We start from the raw sequence: 18,490 nt of genomic DNA, 5'->3' as shown, positions 1-18,490 counted from the left end.
TTATGTGGACTTAGAAGTCCCCTAAAGGGACTGACTTTCTTAAAGCATGTGGCACTCCTCACGTCTTCAGGCCTTCCAAAGGAGCTAACTGTGTACAGCAACCCTGACCCATGGCTGCGAGATGTACATTTGCTGGATTTTATAACCATTAAAGCAATATGAAACTAAAGCAGAACCAAAAGTTTCCACCCGCCTCTCTGTCCAGCCACGAAGGAGAGCGCTTCCTATTCACCCAGCCTCTGGGCATCCTCCAGAGGAGACCCTGCACAGAAACACCGTGAGTCCCATCAGGAACTGGCTGGAAAGGTAAAAGGTCCTTAAGCCATTCAATCCACAAAAAAATGAAAAAATTCCAAGGTTCAGCAGAACAACAAAGGGGAGAGCAACAAGCTGTCCTCCTGCTTTTAATGAACATACATGACACAAGATTTTGGAAAATAAGACAATAATCCCGCATGTGGGGGTATTTGGTGGGGTTGGCAGAGAGATCAGAAATGCTGCAGTAAAGGAGAACTTAACATACATATTGCCAAGAGCTGTTTTCCTCTTTGTTGCTATTTCATGTATGTTATTGCACCATGGGTGAATGTTTTCTCAAAACAGGACAATAGCTTGTCTTACTCCCTATATCTGAGGATGAGACGACAGAAACGGATTTCCTCTTCAGACAACAAAGCTGTTGCACACCTCCAGCTGTAGGAAACAGCCCCCGGCAGAAAGCTGGGTGCAGGCGACAAGGCACCCAAGGGCCCTCCTGGCCCTGTCTCAAGTACCGGCTGCGGCTGGGCTGCTGCAATGCGCACCGAGCACCTCTGTGACGATTCATGTACTGACAATTCGGTTGGATTTACATGCCACACTTCAGAAACAAAGACTGAGCAAGCTGCTGCCTTCAGGGGGTTACAGATAACATATTGGGAAAAGACAATATTGGGTTGCGGGGAGCGAGAGAGAGGTAAAAAGCCTGAGAGAAGCTAATGAAGCTGGGCAGCATTTGATGTTTGCACACAGGAGCTCAGATTGTCATTTGGGTTGGCAGATTATTAAATGTGTCAATCAAGGACAAGCCTGGAAATGGCAAGGGGAAGCGTGTGAAACGAGGTTAGCTGCTAAACACCAGAGGAAGGAATCTCGTTTTGAGGAGAGAGGGTGACTGGCAGCAGCACAAGACCAGAGGAACTTCTCCAGCCGTAAGAGGCAGGGGCAGTGGGAGGAGATGGCATGCAGAACATAATTTTGGAACTCTTGCTTGCACCAGGTGGGAAATTTTACACCAAATCCCTCCGCGTGCCCCTCGCACATTGCTCTTCCCTAGCCCTCTGCAAGGGCCACACGTTCCAGCCAGATAAATGTGTGCATCGCCAGCAGAGCCAGAGCTGTAGTGTGCTTTTGGTTGGTAGACACTATAGTATAAACTCTGTACGCCGTTCTCCTGCAGACACTGTAAAAGTAGTTTGCTTTGGGAAGTTTTTAATTGTTGTGTGCAATTAAGTCCCATGGAAAAGTGGAGAGAGGCTTACAAAAGCAAACTAATTATTCCTTTCTGAAACCCTCCATTACCTCTGTCAGATGCAGGAGAGCAACATGCATATTTCTCCAGCATTAGCAATGACCACATTTTCCTTAATTGAGACCAAGTGGAGGACATCAGATTTTAATAAATTTGAGTTATTTCAAGCAGGGAGAAATATCATTTGGCATGACCCGTTTTCATTTCAAAAGTCTTAAAAGTTCCACTGGAAGTACGGAGCCTGCAATCATGAAAAATCCACTCCAGAGGAGCGTCTCACATCCCTGTTGTAACAAATTACATTATTAATTACTCCATGCTTGATGATTGTGAATGAGAAATGCCTTGCATGGTTGCCCACTGTTCCAGGTGGGAAAATAACAGGATGGTTCCCTTCACAGGAGATTTCTGTGGAAGATCCCCTTCCCCTTTCTCCACTGTTAGTTTCACTTCATTTTACAGTTGGGCTGATCACAACTCCCAAGTCCAAGGGAAGGGAGGAACTGGAGAGCCTGGACAGGAGACAGGGGAATTCAGAGAGCAAGTCCTCCGCCTTGAGGAAGAAGATAACACATGCTGCCGAACTTCCAAGTCACAAATTTAAACTGACAACTGTGGCTGACATCAAGCCTCCCTTCTGCTGAATTGGAAATTTTTGTCTAAGAGAAACCTTTTCATACTGCAAACCACATCCTGAATGTTTCATGAACAAACCTGCTCCCGATCACACGGGAACCTGCTTCTGTTCCCATTTACCATCACCCCTCTCCTGACGGCGATGCCTTCGCATCCCTGGTGCAGCTACAAAACTGCTTTTAAGAAACAGGAACATTAGCAAAGTGTTTCATATGACTCAGAGTGGAAACAGAGGTGCAAGCACCATATGAGCATCCAGCTGTCTGCAAGCACCACAGGCAGAGCCAAGCTGAGTTTGGTAACTACTATTTTTAAACCACATGGGGTTTTCTCATCTGGCAACTGCTCTAGCTATACCTCAGTTCTGTTTACATACTTGGTTTCATTAAAAACTCACATCCTGATTTCAGTCTACAGTTTGCAGCCCTTCAGAAGGTCGAATACTGAAATACAAGGAAGACGTGGATGGACAGTGCATTCGCCTCTGCCTGGGGGGCAGAGAGAGGGGAAGAGCAGGAGCCATGGGGTATCCCCTCCACCCAGGGAGCTCTGGGAGCCAGCAGCTTTCAAGGGGTTACCAAAACAGAGCTTTACAGTAAAGGTATTCGTCTAAATAATTGTCATCAACCTGTTTGGAGCAGGGAGAGTGGCCGGTCCCTCGCTGTTTGCTGGCAGAGCGAGCAGCATGGATGCTCCAGCAAGGCTGGGCACGGGAAGACGGGCAGGCAGCGATCCTCCTGCTGACACCCACTGCAGCCCCTTTCCTGCCCAAACAAAGGGGCTTTTGACTGCACTTGGCCAAGTTTAGCAACGGCTTCCAGAGAGCCTGCCCTCACTCTTCACACGCGAGGGCCCCAACAATGACTTTGTGTGTTGGAAGAAGATGGCTGCTAAGGATTTGGCAGAGATTAGCAGGATTGCGGAAACAGTATGTCCACCATAGGGGATTGGTTCTCTGCAGTGCAATGGGGAGACTGCGGCATCCCCTTGCGGTACGCGTCCAGCAAAGCAATTCTTCAAAAACTACAAGTGGTATCTCTGGCTGGCTTAGCGTGGTCTTAGGGGAACATTCCCACCTCCACAAGGACAAAGAGGTTCTCCAGAGGTATGTGGTACTAACAAAAAAATCTAGAGCCGCACTGAATAGAAGATACTCTTTTACTTTATTTTTAGCCTTCCTACGGATTTTCACAGTAAGGATACAAAGCTTTGTAAAATAATCTATAGGATGACTCACAGAGTTGAGAAATAGTCAGCATTTCCCACTAAATACTACACGACTTTTCCACAAGTCATCTCACTTCGTCCCACAAAGCTCTGTAATGGCCTCCAGCAAAACTGTAAAGATCAGCAAATTTGACTTTTTTGGGCTCACTTGCCACATTTTTTGTTGTTGTTTTTTCAAAAGCATTCTCAACAATCCCACAGATTGTGTCCAGACTGTGGTACTCAAACTGCCTAGGAAAAGGAGAAGGAGAAAGGCGCACACCTTTCCCTTGCTGTGCTCTGCTCCCTCCTTGGACAACGTGGGGTGGTCTCAGCCGCAGCTGCTCGTGCCTCAGGGCAGGAACCTCTCCTCCAGCCACAGAGGCACTGCGCAGGTTGCTTGTACCAACACAACTCCCTGGCCATGCAAATTGTCCTCCGCATTTACATCTGCAAAAATCTCTGTTTCCCTTCAAAGATGCCAACAAATTCAGGACTCATATGGGAGGATGATCAAAATGAAACTCCTGGGCATTGCAAAACTCTAGGTGGTCTCTTGCCTCAGCTCCACCTGATCCTTCTGGATCTAGTTATTCTCCTGTGGAGCCCAAGCATGAAGTGTTTCCGCCTGAGGGACCTCAGGTCAGGTCAAGCTTACCGCAAGCAGCAGGACTTTCTCCTGACTTAAGGAGTGTGACAGACCCTGACCTGTGCAGCTGCATGAAGCAGCAGTCCCTGCCCAGGGACGCCCAGGACTCCGGTGCAGGTGAGGAACGCGGACACCTGATGGACTTCTGTCCTACACAGTGGGAAGAGTGGGCAAACCCCCTCTGCTTCTCCCATTGGAGGTTAGCTACGGAAAGGGAGAGCAGACGGAGATGGAAAACAGGAACAGTCAGGAGAAACAGGTAAGGGAGGAAACAGATTAATCATGAACAGCACTTGCCTAAACAGAAACAGGCTCAGCAGCTGGGGCTGTAACAAATCCACACCCGTGTGGATGGCATGTGAAGAGTGATGCCACAGGGTGAGCAGGGGGCTGCGTACGCCCCTGTGCAACATGCGCTGGAGACGAAGCAGCAGTCCCACTCCGGACCGGCTACTCCACGCCTGGCTGGCCGAGTTATAAAATGGGCTGCCTGTACTTGATGCCTTCTAGAAGGAAACACTTTCAAAGCCAGAATGAAAATTTGGTGCAGGTTGTTTCACTTTTATTTCTATCATTATCTAATGAGTTATAAGTGCATCCATCCCTACATCTTGAGAACGTTTTGTTTTTTATTATGGGTTTGTTTTTTTTTTTTCCTTCTTTAAACCCCCATCATTAAAAATCAATTAGCTTATGGGTAACGTTACACAGATGCTTCTGCAGCAAGGGGCTGACATCTGCAGTGGCAGCAGCCCAGATACTACAGCAATAGATGTCCAAAAATACCCCACAGAGGAAAATAAACCCCCATCCCTAAAGCTGTATTCTTTCTGATCAATGAAACAGCTGAACGTCCAGCGTGGGCCCACTTCCCTGTCTCCTGCATAATTAGCACACTTCTCAGAGCAAGCAGAAAAGTTTAATTGTCTTTAATTATCCAGTTCAAGGAGGATTGGTTTTCTTGCCTGATGTCCATATAATCTCCCTGCCAACGACTTCATCATCCCTTTACTGGAAGTGGAGTGTAGCTTCTAAAGCTCTCTTCCATAAAAGACACAAAAGTTTCCGTGAAGGCTCTGCTGCTGGCACAAGCAGAGACAAAGGTCCTTGTGTCTACAAGGCTGTTGCTTAGGCTGCTGCATGTGTTTTCTGTGGGGTGGGAGGGAATGAGTTGCAACTAATGTGCAATCAAGAACCATCACAATTACGAATGTAAATGAACAGGCAATTGGCACTGACCTTTGTAGATTGTTAGAGGACTAATTAAGGTATGATCAGACACTCTTTTCCAACAGATTGAGATGCCTCTATACAAGCAAATACCTACACACCACCCCAGAGACAGCAATGCTTTTTCCTACACACTTGCACACGCCAGCAAGTGCGTACACACAGACAGACACGGCGTTTAACCCTGGTACCTGCTCTCTGCCACAGAGCAAACAGGACGGAGCGGGAAGGGGAACCAGGCAACTCCACTCACTCGGTCTACGCAGTCCCACTTAACTCAAGGCTACCGTATGAGGACTGAGCTACCTTTCGTTATTGCAACCAGCAATTTTATGTAAAGCTGGGGATGAGGAGACTGGCACAAACTGGATGAAGTTAGGGAAAGAAAAAAAGCGATAAAGAATCTTTCAGCATTTCTAGCAAAGCCACAAAGGTCCCAGCAGCAGCAGGAGCGATCGAGGCTGCGTGTGCTGGCACCTCGCCTTGGGTCACGGCTGGCCCAGGGGTCTGCCCTGGAAGCAGCGGCAGCCAGCTGGACCCCCCCATCCCCTGGAAACTCAGGACTCCTTACAATGTGATCCCTCGTCCCTGCTTGCTCTTGGTCACAGCACACCAGACCGAAGAGCAAGGAGAGGGATGATGTTTCACGCTACTGCTGAGGCAAACCAGCAGCTGGCCCGCCAGACCAGCAAGGGAACGGTTTTCTGCCAGCTCAGCCCTGCCCTGAGCACTTGCAGTTCTACAGGGAGAGAAGACAGGCGCTAGTCAAGGTCCTGCTCAGGGCCTCGGCCTCGGCCTTGCCCGTCGGGTTTCGAGCATCACCCAGGAGAGGGACCCGGGTTTCGAGCATCTCCCAGGAGAGGGACCCCACAACCCCCCCGAACAGCCAGTCCAGGGCTGGGCCACCCTCCCAGGGAGGAGTTTTGCAGAAGGTAGAAAAGCTGTGAGGACTGAAATGTTTTAAGAGTCCTCAAAAAGAGCCGTGATAACAGAAGGGAACTCACTTTGGAAAAAAAGAAAGCTGATATTGTATTTGTAGGGAAACTGAATTCAAAACAAATATAATTAACTAGAAGGGGAAAGAGAATCACAGCGATGATTACCAGGGAGTAACAACAGCATCAAAACAAACCACTGCACTCGCAGTGCAGCAAATCAGCAAAAAAGTCACTATCCCTTTGGGCCCCCTGACAGAGACGTGTCACAGATCAGAAAAGCACTTTCTGCTCAAGGTGTCTGAAGCACAGGGAAGAATTTCTTGTGTTATCCGTTATCACCAGAGACTGTCATCAAAAGGCAGACAGGAAAGTCCACCTAGCCCTCAGAAAAAAACAAATGGGGATGCAGTCGAGAAACCATCATATTATACAGGAGGAAGAAATGGAGAGAGCCAGCTGCAAACCCCAAGTGCAGCCCTGCCACGAAGGAAGAGCGTTTCCCAGGCTGGCAGCACCGTGCTGGGAAGACTCGTCGGCGAAGCCTCACTGAGCAGCACGCGCTGCTCTCCTGAATGGGTGTAACAGCCAAATATACCAGCGAAGTTCAAAACCAAGAAAAAACAAACACGTCAGAAGAGTGAACTTAAGCCTAGGTACGTGCATGTTCCTGCTACACATCTGACACCCAAAACTACAGAAAAATAACAACAGCCAGCTAAATAATAAACAGCAGCAGCATTTTATAATGCTGGGAGTTTAAACATCACAGAAAAAAGAGAAGCCTGTTCAAGGCAGATCTTTTTACGCATGAAGAAATTATACTAAATAAATCAAAGTTGAGAAACAAATTATTGTTGTGCCCTGCAAGAGGCCAACCTTGCCCCCGCCTGCCCTGACGCCCAGGAGCGGAGGCAGGAGCCCAGGCACCCCCCAGCACCTGCTAGGGCTGCCCGGCTCCGGCTTGAGGCGTCCCGACGCACCCTCCCTCAGGATATGTCCTCAGCCCAGGCCGGAGCTCAGCCCAGCTGCTGGCCTGGGGCTACGGGCCACCCCACTTTATATTCCAGTTGATGCTCTGATACCATATCGGGATCAGAATAAACGGGAGATGAAAGCATCCGTTCTCGCCCACAGGGGTACTGCAGCTTCTCATCCAAATCCGACTCCCGTAACTGCAGGGAAATGGGACCAGTGCCTCGTGCCTGCAGCCGCCAGCGCACCGGCAAGGTGTGCCTGCTCAGTCTCGCTCAACAAAGGGCTGGAAGAGGGTTTGAAATGAAATATCTCAGGTCAAAGTGACCTGCAAAACAGATCAGAAGTTCCCCCCCCTTTGCATTCTAGAGAGTCTTATTCTTACTTCTATTTTTAATCTTTGAAATAAAATATGATAAAGACGTTCTTAGTGTCTTGTTTGCTGTTAGTTTTTGTTGAAGAACCAACAAGCTTAAAGGAAATTATCTCAAGCCATTTGAAAAAGTAAAATATTTTTAAACTGAGATTTCCTTTCAGTGACTTGTCAAGCCTTTTAGTTAAAAAAAATTACATTTTTTTAAATGGTCAACAAATCCTTTTCCCTCTCAGCTAGCCAACTTCTGCACGTTCAGTACCTGCAATGTCATAATCCTGGCAGACGTACAGGGAAAGATAAGGTTTCTAAAGTAAAAGACAAAGTAAACAAAAATTTCTAAAGTAAACAAAGGTTTTCAAGATTGTTCTGTGTATCACAAAAGGGCACAGGTGGTTTCTCCTCTCTGTTCATTTTACTTTTAAGAAAACTCACAAACTATACAGCACTAGTCAACATATCCTTTCGAAATCTGAATGTTTTTCTACAGCAGAGCATCACAGAGAAGCAGAACGGCTGTAAGAGCTGCAGTCCCCTCCGGGATGGTGCCGCAACCACAGCACGCTTTCAGTCACTGTGACCTTTGGGAAAGCATATTCCATGCCCTCGACTCCACTGGGCCGCCGAGTTCACAGATCGGTCACTTTTTTCCATGAGACTGAATTTAACTCTTAATGAAAAATCTCCTGGTTTACTTTTGCAAGTATTTCAGATCCTTATTGGTAACATGCATAACAGCAACGCAACCCAGGTCTTAATTCAAGAGACATTTCTAAGACCCTCACGTATTCTCCTCCAGCTGGTGCTGCTTTCCTTTCTCAAAGCCTTTAAGCTAAGATCACTTTCCCTGTCTCTATGTGCATTAATTGCAGAATGCCAGTTCCTCAGAGATCTTTTCTGTAAGACTTAGCCATTTCAGCAGCAGTCATGAAGGAAAGTCCTGGTTGAAGCTGAGGTGAGGGTTGTGAAGGCTTTCACTGGCATCCCCCCAGCTCCAACCTCTTCACATCCCTGACGGCACATGTACCAGCCAACTCGGGCAGGCTCTCCTCCTCCTCCGTCCAAAGAGGACTTAATGAGAACTTGCTTTTTGCTAACATAAAAAACTTCTTAACCCTTTAAACAATTAAACAAAGTACAATTTCTGTTTTTTGCCCAGCCTAACTGTCCCCTTTAAGGCACATTTTCTCTTGCTAGATTCACAGCTGCAATCCCTTTCCTATTACCTGTTCTTTCTGTATGAGCAAATGCTCCGTCCAAGCCCTTCACTTCATCCACCTTGTCAAGATGAGACATGGAAAACAGACAAACACTTGCCCCTTCTCCTGCCCACCTCTCTCAATCAGCTCCTCCTGCTGATCCAATGTGGCTGAAATAATAGAAATCAATGAACAAGCTGGGACAGGTTCGCACTGGCGCTCAGGACATCACCCGACACATTGCAAAATATCTACAAAAAGTATAGTACACTAATTTGTTGGAGTTGTCCAAATGTGATGGTATCTTCAGACACTCACACAATACTCCACTGTTTAAGACACTAACTGGAACAAACATACACACTTCTACACGTCAAATTTGCATTTAGCCCCACTGGAACAAAGGGGACCACTTGCAAGTACGAAACGAAGCACGTGTGTAAGTATTTGGTGCTTCAGAGCCACCACCCACAAGCCCCGTGAGGCAGAGCTATGCTGGACGCTGCAGGTACAACAGAGGTCTTGCCCTACCTCGGGGCAGCCGGGACTTCCGTAACTATTATTGATAAGTGATAAGCGTCATCCCCACAGCAGGGAAGAGAAACAAGAAAGTCACTGAGCTTGACGTGGCACTGGACAGAGGGTCTGATGCTGCTAATCAAATCCTGTGACGCAGAGGAGCCAAGACCCGACCCTGTTCATGCAAGGGAGGCAGCACTCACCAGCCTCAGCAGCTGGACACTTCCGGATGGTGAAGATCTGTCCCAGGTCTTCCTCTTCTTCAGGGAGACCTTTCTGGAGGCGCTGCAGCTTACGTAGGCTTTCACTCCGTTGGTGTTTCATGGAGCGCACGTGCTGGATAAGGTTCAGCTTGGCTTTGGTGGAGTAGTTACAGAGGACACAGTGATAATAGCAGCTTTCACCCTCAACCCCGCTCTCGTGATGCTGAAGGTGCTGTGAAGAACAAAGTAGAGAGATGTGAATTTCCTGTATCATCTCCAGTCTCCCTGGGTTAGTCCACTGTAAATCGCTAAAAGCCACTTGGGAATTAAGTAAGAAACCACATTTTGACAAAGACACAGTAAGATCCTGTTTATTCTCAAGGCACCGTGCACTCTCCTGCTTAGAAGCAAGAAAAACACAACACACTGAAACGAGCACAGAAGCAAAAATCGAGATAGGCAAGATCATCTCCTTCAGTGAAAGAAAATACCAGATCCAACATTACCAACTATTCACGATCTATGCATGGCCAATTCTTTCATATTTAAAGCTTATCCTGGGAGGGGATCCAACTTCATGTCAAACAGATAAAATTAAATTTGATAAATTCTCATTGAAAACTAAGAAGAATAAAACCAAAGCAATCCTAGAACACAATGAACCCATTAGATCGAGAGGTCCTGGAAACAGTATATGGAAGCGGAGCGTGGAGCGTGTGCCATGCTATCCATCATCCAGCGCTCTGTTCCCTGGCATCTAGGTTTTACTGCCTTGGACCTGGAAGAAAGCAGCAGCCTGGCCTGGAAAACAGCCGTGACAGCAATCCAGACTGAAAAGCCAACGGTGAGCATGCAGCTGGGTATTACTGCAAGATGTTAGCACTTGGAAAAAAATCTTATCCTCTGAAGCTGTGCTATCGCAGCCAATACCACTAATTCGAGAGTATTATACCTTGATTATTTGACAAAATCTAACAATCGTCTGGCACAGAGGTCCATGCCGCTAGGGAAACGAATAGCTATTTTACGTCATGGATCCCAAGGATGCGGCAATTAGTTCTTAAAACCAGAGGGAAGAATTTGCTGCTTACAGCCATGTCAGCTGCCACAGCACAGCCGCTCTCCGTTCAGTTTGGGCAGTGGAAGGGCTGAGAGTTCACAGTAATTTTCCCAATTCCCACAGTAAGGGCTTATCACAGGTTGAGGAAAAATGGATAACAAAGTCAAATGACACGGAAGACACCTCAAGGAAGGCCATTTGGTGTTTCCACCACCCACCTACTTTTCAGCTAAGCAATAATCCCTGTCAGCTCGTACCGTCCAACCTCAAGACCTCTTTTTGTCTTCTGGGTCATCCCATGAAACTCTTTCCTTGCCACGCACTTCACCCAGGGCACATAAGTAAGGTGATTGGGACGTGACCTCAAGGTCTGTCAATCAAAAATATTGCTTACGTGCAGCCAGGACCTTCTGGTAAAAATTCTGACGTGTATTATCTCAGTTACAGCTAAGATAAGATTAAAGACACATATTACCCAGTGCTGTGTGCTTAGCTAACATGGAGGAAGGAGAGCCCTCTGAGTCTAAGAATGATTAAAAATAGGATAGGAACTGATGCTGGGGCTTCTGATTGGAAGGACGAGGGAAGAGAATAAATGTATTCTAGATCTGGCTAATTAGACTAGCCTCTTTTGGGATTGCAATGTATTTAATTAAATTCACTGTAATATTTGAAGAATCCACTAGGGCACTAATCCCACTGGTGCCCTCAAAAGATTTTTTGCTGTTTTCCCTCATAAGAACTTCTTCTTCCTCTCATTTCTGTTGTTTGCATGCATTACCCTCTTCCTGAGCCAGAAAGAGAGAAATGGCTTAAGACATAAAAAACTAAGGTTAGCGAGCCAGTAGCAAGAGCCACGCGACCGGCTCGCATGGCCTGGCTTAACCAGCCTTGCTCTGCCCTGCTTAGATCTGACCTCTGCAATAAAACCTCCCCACCGTCCCATCTCGCCGCAGGCTGGGGGTCTTGCTCCAGGAGACACATGGCAAGCCCCTTCTCCCATCAGTCGAGAGACGTGTTGGGGAAGGCCCCATCCTACAAACACCGCGTTCAAGCTCAGAAAGTGCCAACGGGCTCAATAGCAGCTTCTGCAAGAAGGCAGAGGAAACCCCTAGTGAGCAATTAGAGAAAAATCTAGTCACAGGTTCAAGGAATTATTAAGGACATGCTATCTGTGGGAACCAGAGGCACAGTCTGCACTGCTTTTATTTAAAAGAGCATTTTAGGAAAACATTTGTTTTAAACAGCTTAATAAATGTGTCTTATTTTCTGCTCTTCTTTTGGTCCCACTATACGCATGTTCAATTATCCCTTGTGCTTGGGTCAGCTTCACCTGCCGGTCGTGCTGGAGGAGTCAAGACCTGGGGGTGCCAACACCACGAAGTCCACCCCGGACACGGCGCGACATTGCACGCCTGCCTCTGATTCACGTCAGTCTTCCAATGGAGGAAAGGAGCAGGCCAGAATAAGACAACATGACGGATGAACAAGTACTAGCTGTGAGTTGCTGGAAGTGATGAAACACGGTACAGGTGTAGTTATTCTCCACCATGCTGTTAAGTTTTCCCCTTGTGAGAATTTATCTGTATCACAGAAAACAAATTCAAAATATTAAACCGGAACCTCGTTAGAAGACAAATCAACTTGAAAATCAAAGGAATATATTGTTCCTAGGAAAACCAACCAACTTCTGTCAGAGAACATTGATTTCTGCAAGTCTGGGGGGGTGTTCGCCCCCTCCCTCTCAACGATAGGAAACTTCCAACATCTGGTTCTTCACGCATGGCATGCAAAATATTGATCAGGTTTAGTCAAAGCTCCACTTTAAATCAGAAACAGACAGAGGAACGCTCTGATGGAAACCATACGGCTCACGAGTACAGCTCCCCAGGGGGACGCAGGCTGTTCCTGTACGTACACAAACCACAGCACAACACTGTGCCGCTCACAACACCTATTCCTACACCCAAATCAAACAAATCTGGCCCATCTTCCATTCGGGAAGTGCTTGGGTCTCTGGGCAAAGTTGTGCTCTCGCTCCGCGGCACGGTGATTAGTGCAGAAGGATCCAGCTCAGAGACCTCCTCTCCTCCGTTTGTCATAACCCCTGCACCACCTGCCCCCACCTTCACCACAGACCCTTCCTGTTGAACACCAGTCCCTCACCAGTTACAGACACCCCAGGTTTGGTAATTCCGTCTCAACATCAAGAGCTATCCACTGCGGCTCTGCCCCGCGAGCACCAGGGCGGTCTCCCCTGGGCACAGCCGCACCGGAGCGGGACATCGAACAAACCTCCTGGGCTGGGGAACAACCGTCGGGGAGAGCCGCTGCCACGCGGCCAGCCTGGCCCCGCAGAGGAGGTGCCGCCAGCCACCACCCCGCCAGTTGCCGGCGCCGGCCGGAGCCTCTCCTTTAGCTTCTGACAAGGAACGCGCTATTTTGGGGTGACTGTACCAAACCGCACTCGCACTGGCAGCCAGGATGGATTCAGCCCTGCCCCACAGGACTGCCCGACAAGCGTTTCGGGCCGGTTTAGGGCGTATTGCATATCGACCTTCCCCTTCCTCTGGTTTGGCTCGAAGAAGTCGGCACTTTGGGAGGGTCTGAACACAAAGACAGTTTAAATAAGCAAGAGAAAAATGATAACTTGTGCTTATACGCACTGCAGAGCGTTGGAGGCCAGCAGACAGCAATCAATCCCTTTGGGGCGCGCACTGCGCACAGCCCCCGGCCCCCCGAACATGACAGGAGGGAGCGGGAGGCGACTGCACACAGGCAGCGCTGACAGCAACGCTGCCCGCAGCCCGGCAGCGCAGCCATTAGCAAGGGCAGGAGAAGGGCAGGAGAAGGGGGTGCAGAGGGTGTGGGTGCAGACTGGCGAGGGCTGGAGAGGCGCCTGTGTGAGCACAAGCGAGCACGCGTGCGCTGGGACACGCTGACCCACGCCGGACCGACGGACTGACTTTCAAGCCCTCACTCTCTAACATCTGGCTTGGAATTGTTTTCTTCTAATAAATAAAATCATAAAAAATGGTCATAGTGTATGACTATGGAAATCTAATTTTTAAACAAAGTAAGGAATGACGCTATATTCAGTTTTTCTTTCTCTCCACCTCCATTCTTCACATACCCTGAACTTTGTTTATTTTACTATCTTTTCCCCATCTAACACTGCCTCACCCACAATATTCTTCAATAATCACAGAATTTAATGCGACAGCTGTATTAATCTGTCTGACTGCAGGCAGTCCTCCTCACCCCCATGCCGTGTGCTCAGACTACGTTCTTCGGAGATGAGAATGTTGTAACCAGGGCTGAGGACCCGTGTTGTTACTATTACACAAGTAATGAACTCTCCTGCTGAATACCAGTAGGCGTTACTGTAGTTAATGCTCACCATTTAATCTGATTTCTAAAAACTTTCGTATGTCTTTTAAATTTTAAAAGACGTTAAACCTGTATCTGCTCAAAACCTCTTCTGTATTAAGCTTATTTCAGCCACCATGTAAAGAACCCGATTCCTATGGTAACATGAACAGATATTCTCCCTATGGCACTCTGTTGCCAGAAGGCACAATGTTATTTTCCAAACCCTATTTGCTATGTTTAGTGGGTCAGATACTGTTCTGGAGGACATCTGAACTGTAACCCTAGCTCACTAGGGAGACGCAATAGCGACTTTGAACTATCTCATGCTTTTGTTTTTTTTATTATTCATTAGAAAAAAGGCCCAATTTCTATGCAATCTTAACTTCATCTTGCATACAGCTCCCCCTTTGGAGGGCCCTAGAAGCTGTTCAGGACTAACCCACACTGACAACAGCGGGAATCTCACAAGCCCTTGGTCTGCAAGCCATAAGACCAACCACCTCTGCAAGTGGTGAGATCCCACCTCCACCCTCAGGAAGTCTCGATGGTAGAAAAAACAGTAGAACATGTGAGAAGACTCTCTATGTGCTCAAGGACAGCCCCCTTCCTCTGCAGACCTCAAAATCACAACAAGCAGTAGAAAGAAACTCCATAACTGCCCCCAACGACAAGCAGCCTGCGCTCTCCTACATCTCTCTCTAGTGCGCAAGGATTTCCTGCACATATCGAGTTGTCTGTAGGTAGGAAAAGCAGGTGAAGTAACAGGCCTGGAGCCAAAACCCACAGTGCGAAAATAATCTCGTGAACTCTATGCAGCAAACAGAAAACCAACACTAACAAAAAGAAAACCCTTCCTCACCGCCAGCTGGCTAACAGGATCACCAGCCGCAGCAGTGACCTGGATCCCAGAACAACTGCTCTGAGAGCTGTGCAAGAGCGCTAACGGGGACAGGCAGAGCCAGTCCACCGCCCCCCTGCTCACACAAACACCCTTTTTGCTTATATGGATAATTGATAAACGGCCCGGAGAAATCTCTTCCAAATCACTTCTGACCACTTTCTCCAGCTGGCTCTCACATCACGGGACAATCCTGCCCCAAAATCAGAGGCCACTCAACTGCCAAGAGGTTCTTTAAGAAAAAGCTTTCAGTCTTGGACATCTTTGGAGGAGGTTTTTTTCACATATAACACTCTTCTTACCACCGAACTCAGCATGATGTTTGCTCTGTTAGAATGGGTAAAATTAGTAGCTATTCAAAAGAATTGACAGATGCAGCTGAGAAAGAAGGAGCCAAAAAACTGCTGGAGGGTTACAAAAGCCATGGAAGGGAGCACCGCTGCAGACTCGCACCGCTCTTACTTTTTCTTGCGAGCACCTACAGCTGACCAGCATCAGCGACAAGACCCAGAGCCAGCGGGACCCCTGTTAAGCCCATGGTTGCACACAGAACCGGGGAGCACCGCAGAGGTTACACGAGATTTTGAATCAGACAAGGTTACTGTGAGAGCCAACGCCAGCACACACTCCCGTGTTCAGGAGGAGGTGCTGGAGGCACGCCAGCCCTGCGAGCACATCCTCAGCACAGAAGGATGCCCAGGGATTGACTCTTCCTCAGGGTGAAGTCAGAAGTGGGTAATTAGTAACAGTCTTGGTAGGAAACGCTTCACATGCCAGCAAGAACCGTGCCTGTGACAATACGCTCCCGGGGAGCTAGACGAGACGTGAGTCTTGCACCAGAGCTGGAGGGGAGGCGACAGGTCGCCATGGAAAGGGACCAGACCCTGCAGCAGACCTCAGAAGCCTTGTAAGCGCCTCTTGGCCCCCATGTGCCTCTGATCTGCTGCATGAGATAAATCATACAATCCTGGAAGAGAAGAATCTGAATTTTTAATGAAAGTCATGCGGGTGCAGCTGTCTGATCCCAGTCTGTTCCAAATACTCCATAAAAGTCAGAGCTGGCCCATCCGTCTTGCTCTCCTTTCACACCTGCAGCCCCAGCTGGAATTTCCTGGAGCTGGCGGAGACGCAGGACCGACGCGGCAGGCAGCGAGAACACATGCTGGCTACGCACTGGAAAGGGCTGGTGTGCTCGCAGCCGCCCCCCGGCCCAGATGTTTTGAAAGGAGGAAAAAATTGATTCTCCATACAGCAGGTTCAAAAGATGAACTTATGCTCTTGCTCTTTCCTATTCCACCAACGTCCTGCAATTGTTTACTGCTTCTGAAGAAGCAGCCTTACAAAACCATTCCCTCCTTCCAGCCTCTCCGGCTCCTTGCGTAACAGCTCCTTCGCGCAGCTTGCAGACTGTGGAGTTCAGACTCACATGCCCACAAGTTTTTCCAGTTTAGCTTCTGGTAACTCAAACGGCCTAACGGTGAGCATCACTCTCCCACTTCCAGCTAAAGCTTCCTCAGCATCACCCAAGCCCTTAAAACCACCACCACAAGATGAGGACGAGGAGAGTCTGTGCAACAAATCTGGATTTTGATTTACTTTTTGGTTTCTGATCTTTACTTTTCTTTCCAAAAGGCTGGAAATGTAGCACTCCCTCCTGCCAAAGAGGCTGAAAGACTTGATGCAAGTCCCTGAGTCACACAGAAAGGCTTGAAGAACAGCACCAACCACCCCAATTAACAGCCAGTCCCTACACCCCCCCACTTCTGAATCTCTATTTTTTCCACGCCCTCCAACCCTGCCTGGCATTAAGTGAACACCCCCGGTATCGTGACGGGGCTGATGCAGACACTGTGAGCCCCACGCAGGCGCGGAGCCGCCAAGCAGAACAGAGCGTGGCTGTGCAGAGCCCCCGACCATCGCACCATGAGCCCCCAACCGCGAGGCTGCAAAGCGGGAGGGAAGCGAGACCACAGGCTTTCCTCAGAAAGGAGCCCAGCAGCAACACACAGGGCAGCTGAGCAGAGACCTGCCGTACCTGGGGAAAGGTCAGTAATAATGCACGAGGCACAAAAATTCTCGGCAGCTCCAAGTAACACCCTTGCAGCACACGAAAGGAGCCGTCCCCACGGGGTCCCACCCAGGCAGAGGCTATGGGCCACAGATGCTCTCCCCGCTGGCCACGCGGCTGGTGCTTGCCGTGCTGAAACGCTTTTGGGTTCCCCCATAAACAACCCCAAAAGCCATCCAGCAAACCAGGTTTGCTCCACCAGCCCTTGAAGTCTCATTAAAAGCCAAATATTGCTCAGTCTAAAGATGGAGAGCTCAGCATGGATTTTACTGAACGTTAAATCAACCAGCAAGCGTAGCCAGCAAACTCTGTGGCACTTTAACTTTAAATAATGCAATAATTATTGAATTTCCTTTTTATAACCGAAGTGCTGGAATGTAAACAATGGGGCTGTAATTGCAGGAAGGGGGGATCAATAGAGGCAATCGTTTTCAGCCATGTTAATTGTAAATACAATTGCTCCAAGATGTCAGCCTCGTTCTTCTCGCTCCCAGAATCATCCTAACGGATGACAGAGTCCAACTTTCCCATTACAGCTGTTCGTTCCTTTAAGAGGTTCTCAATCAGGTCTGATCAATCTGTCAAGATAATGCATGGAGTAAGTAAGACTCTTCCAAACACAAGCTCCCAATCAATAGCCGGACCTGCTTAATGAGGAGGGGCTAAAGCCCAGAGGGAGGCAACAGTCCCAGCTTCTGCTCGGCTCTGGCAGCTAACTTCTTCATGGGGCCTTGCTAAGCCGATCGGCTCTTAATGAGGACATTGTTTATGCAGACTGTGACGAGCAGCATCCCCACATATTCACAGTCCCCCAGGGTCAGTGGGCAAAAAACGACAGAGATTAACAGAAAACAAGAGCCAAGAAAGGTTGAACTTTTAATTCCCCCTTTTTAATTGTGCAACAGACCCCAAAGTACTAATTAATAATTTGTTAGAAGAGATCCCTAAAGATGAAAATCTGTGTGTGACCATCGAAAGTATAAGAGCATCACTAAGATTCCTCCCATACACCCGAGGAAAAACAAAGTCCATGGTAAAGCTCACGCTTGCCCAGCTGTGCCGGCCATCCCCTTCCACCCCAGGAGAGGCACCGACAGCCAGAGGAAGCACGATGGCACGCCAACTGGAAACCTCCCAGAGGGAGGGAGGAGATGTGAAGGGGGTTCATGCAGCAGTCAGAGATGCCATTCTCTATCTGTATTATTTAATTCTGGTAGCACACAGGTATTCCTTTGTACAGCTGGACACTATGCTATACGGTTGCTGAGCAGAGACGGCTGAGCAGCCAAGAAAGGGAGAAAAGAGAAAGGTCTCACTGCACCTGGGCTCCTTCCTACAGCCATGAAACTTTCTTTTCTCCCATCACTGCATTACAAGAGCTGCAGTTACAACAGATCTACTCTTGGGCAACTGCAACTTTCGAGAATTTTCCAGATCCCTGAAATCTTCACAGCTCTCCCCAGGGAGGCGCAGGCGTAAGCACTGCTATATGTGGAGATGAATACAGGAGTGCGTGTATTGATCTTGCTAATTATAGTGATAGAAACAAAGCACAATTGAGAGTACATTTCCTATCAGCTGTTCTGAAAAGTGGTGCCCTCAACCTTGCATGCTCCTGCTCCGGCCGTGGCTCCTGCCGCAGGACCCACAACAGCCC

The 18,490-nt window shown here is 48.3% G+C and overlaps 1 protein-coding gene across 2 annotated transcripts in view; it reads right to left on the bottom strand.

Moving 5' to 3' along the window:
• The window catches only part of ZFHX3 (zinc finger homeobox 3), a 174,945-nt gene that overhangs the window by 67,305 nt on the left and 89,150 nt on the right, over positions 1-18,490 (bottom strand). For both annotated transcript variants that reach the window (XM_075161724.1, XM_075161725.1), the window contains one exon: positions 9,436-9,667. In XM_075161724.1, the coding sequence (XP_075017825.1) occupies positions 9,436-9,667 (232 nt within the window). The remainder of the gene's footprint in view (positions 1-9,435; positions 9,668-18,490) is intronic.

Source organism: Calonectris borealis, chromosome 12 (assembly GCF_964195595.1).
Source record: "Calonectris borealis chromosome 12, bCalBor7.hap1.2, whole genome shotgun sequence".
Taxonomy (NCBI): Eukaryota; Metazoa; Chordata; class Aves; order Procellariiformes; family Procellariidae; genus Calonectris; species Calonectris borealis.
This window is presented reverse-complemented; position numbering and strand designations above follow the sequence as displayed.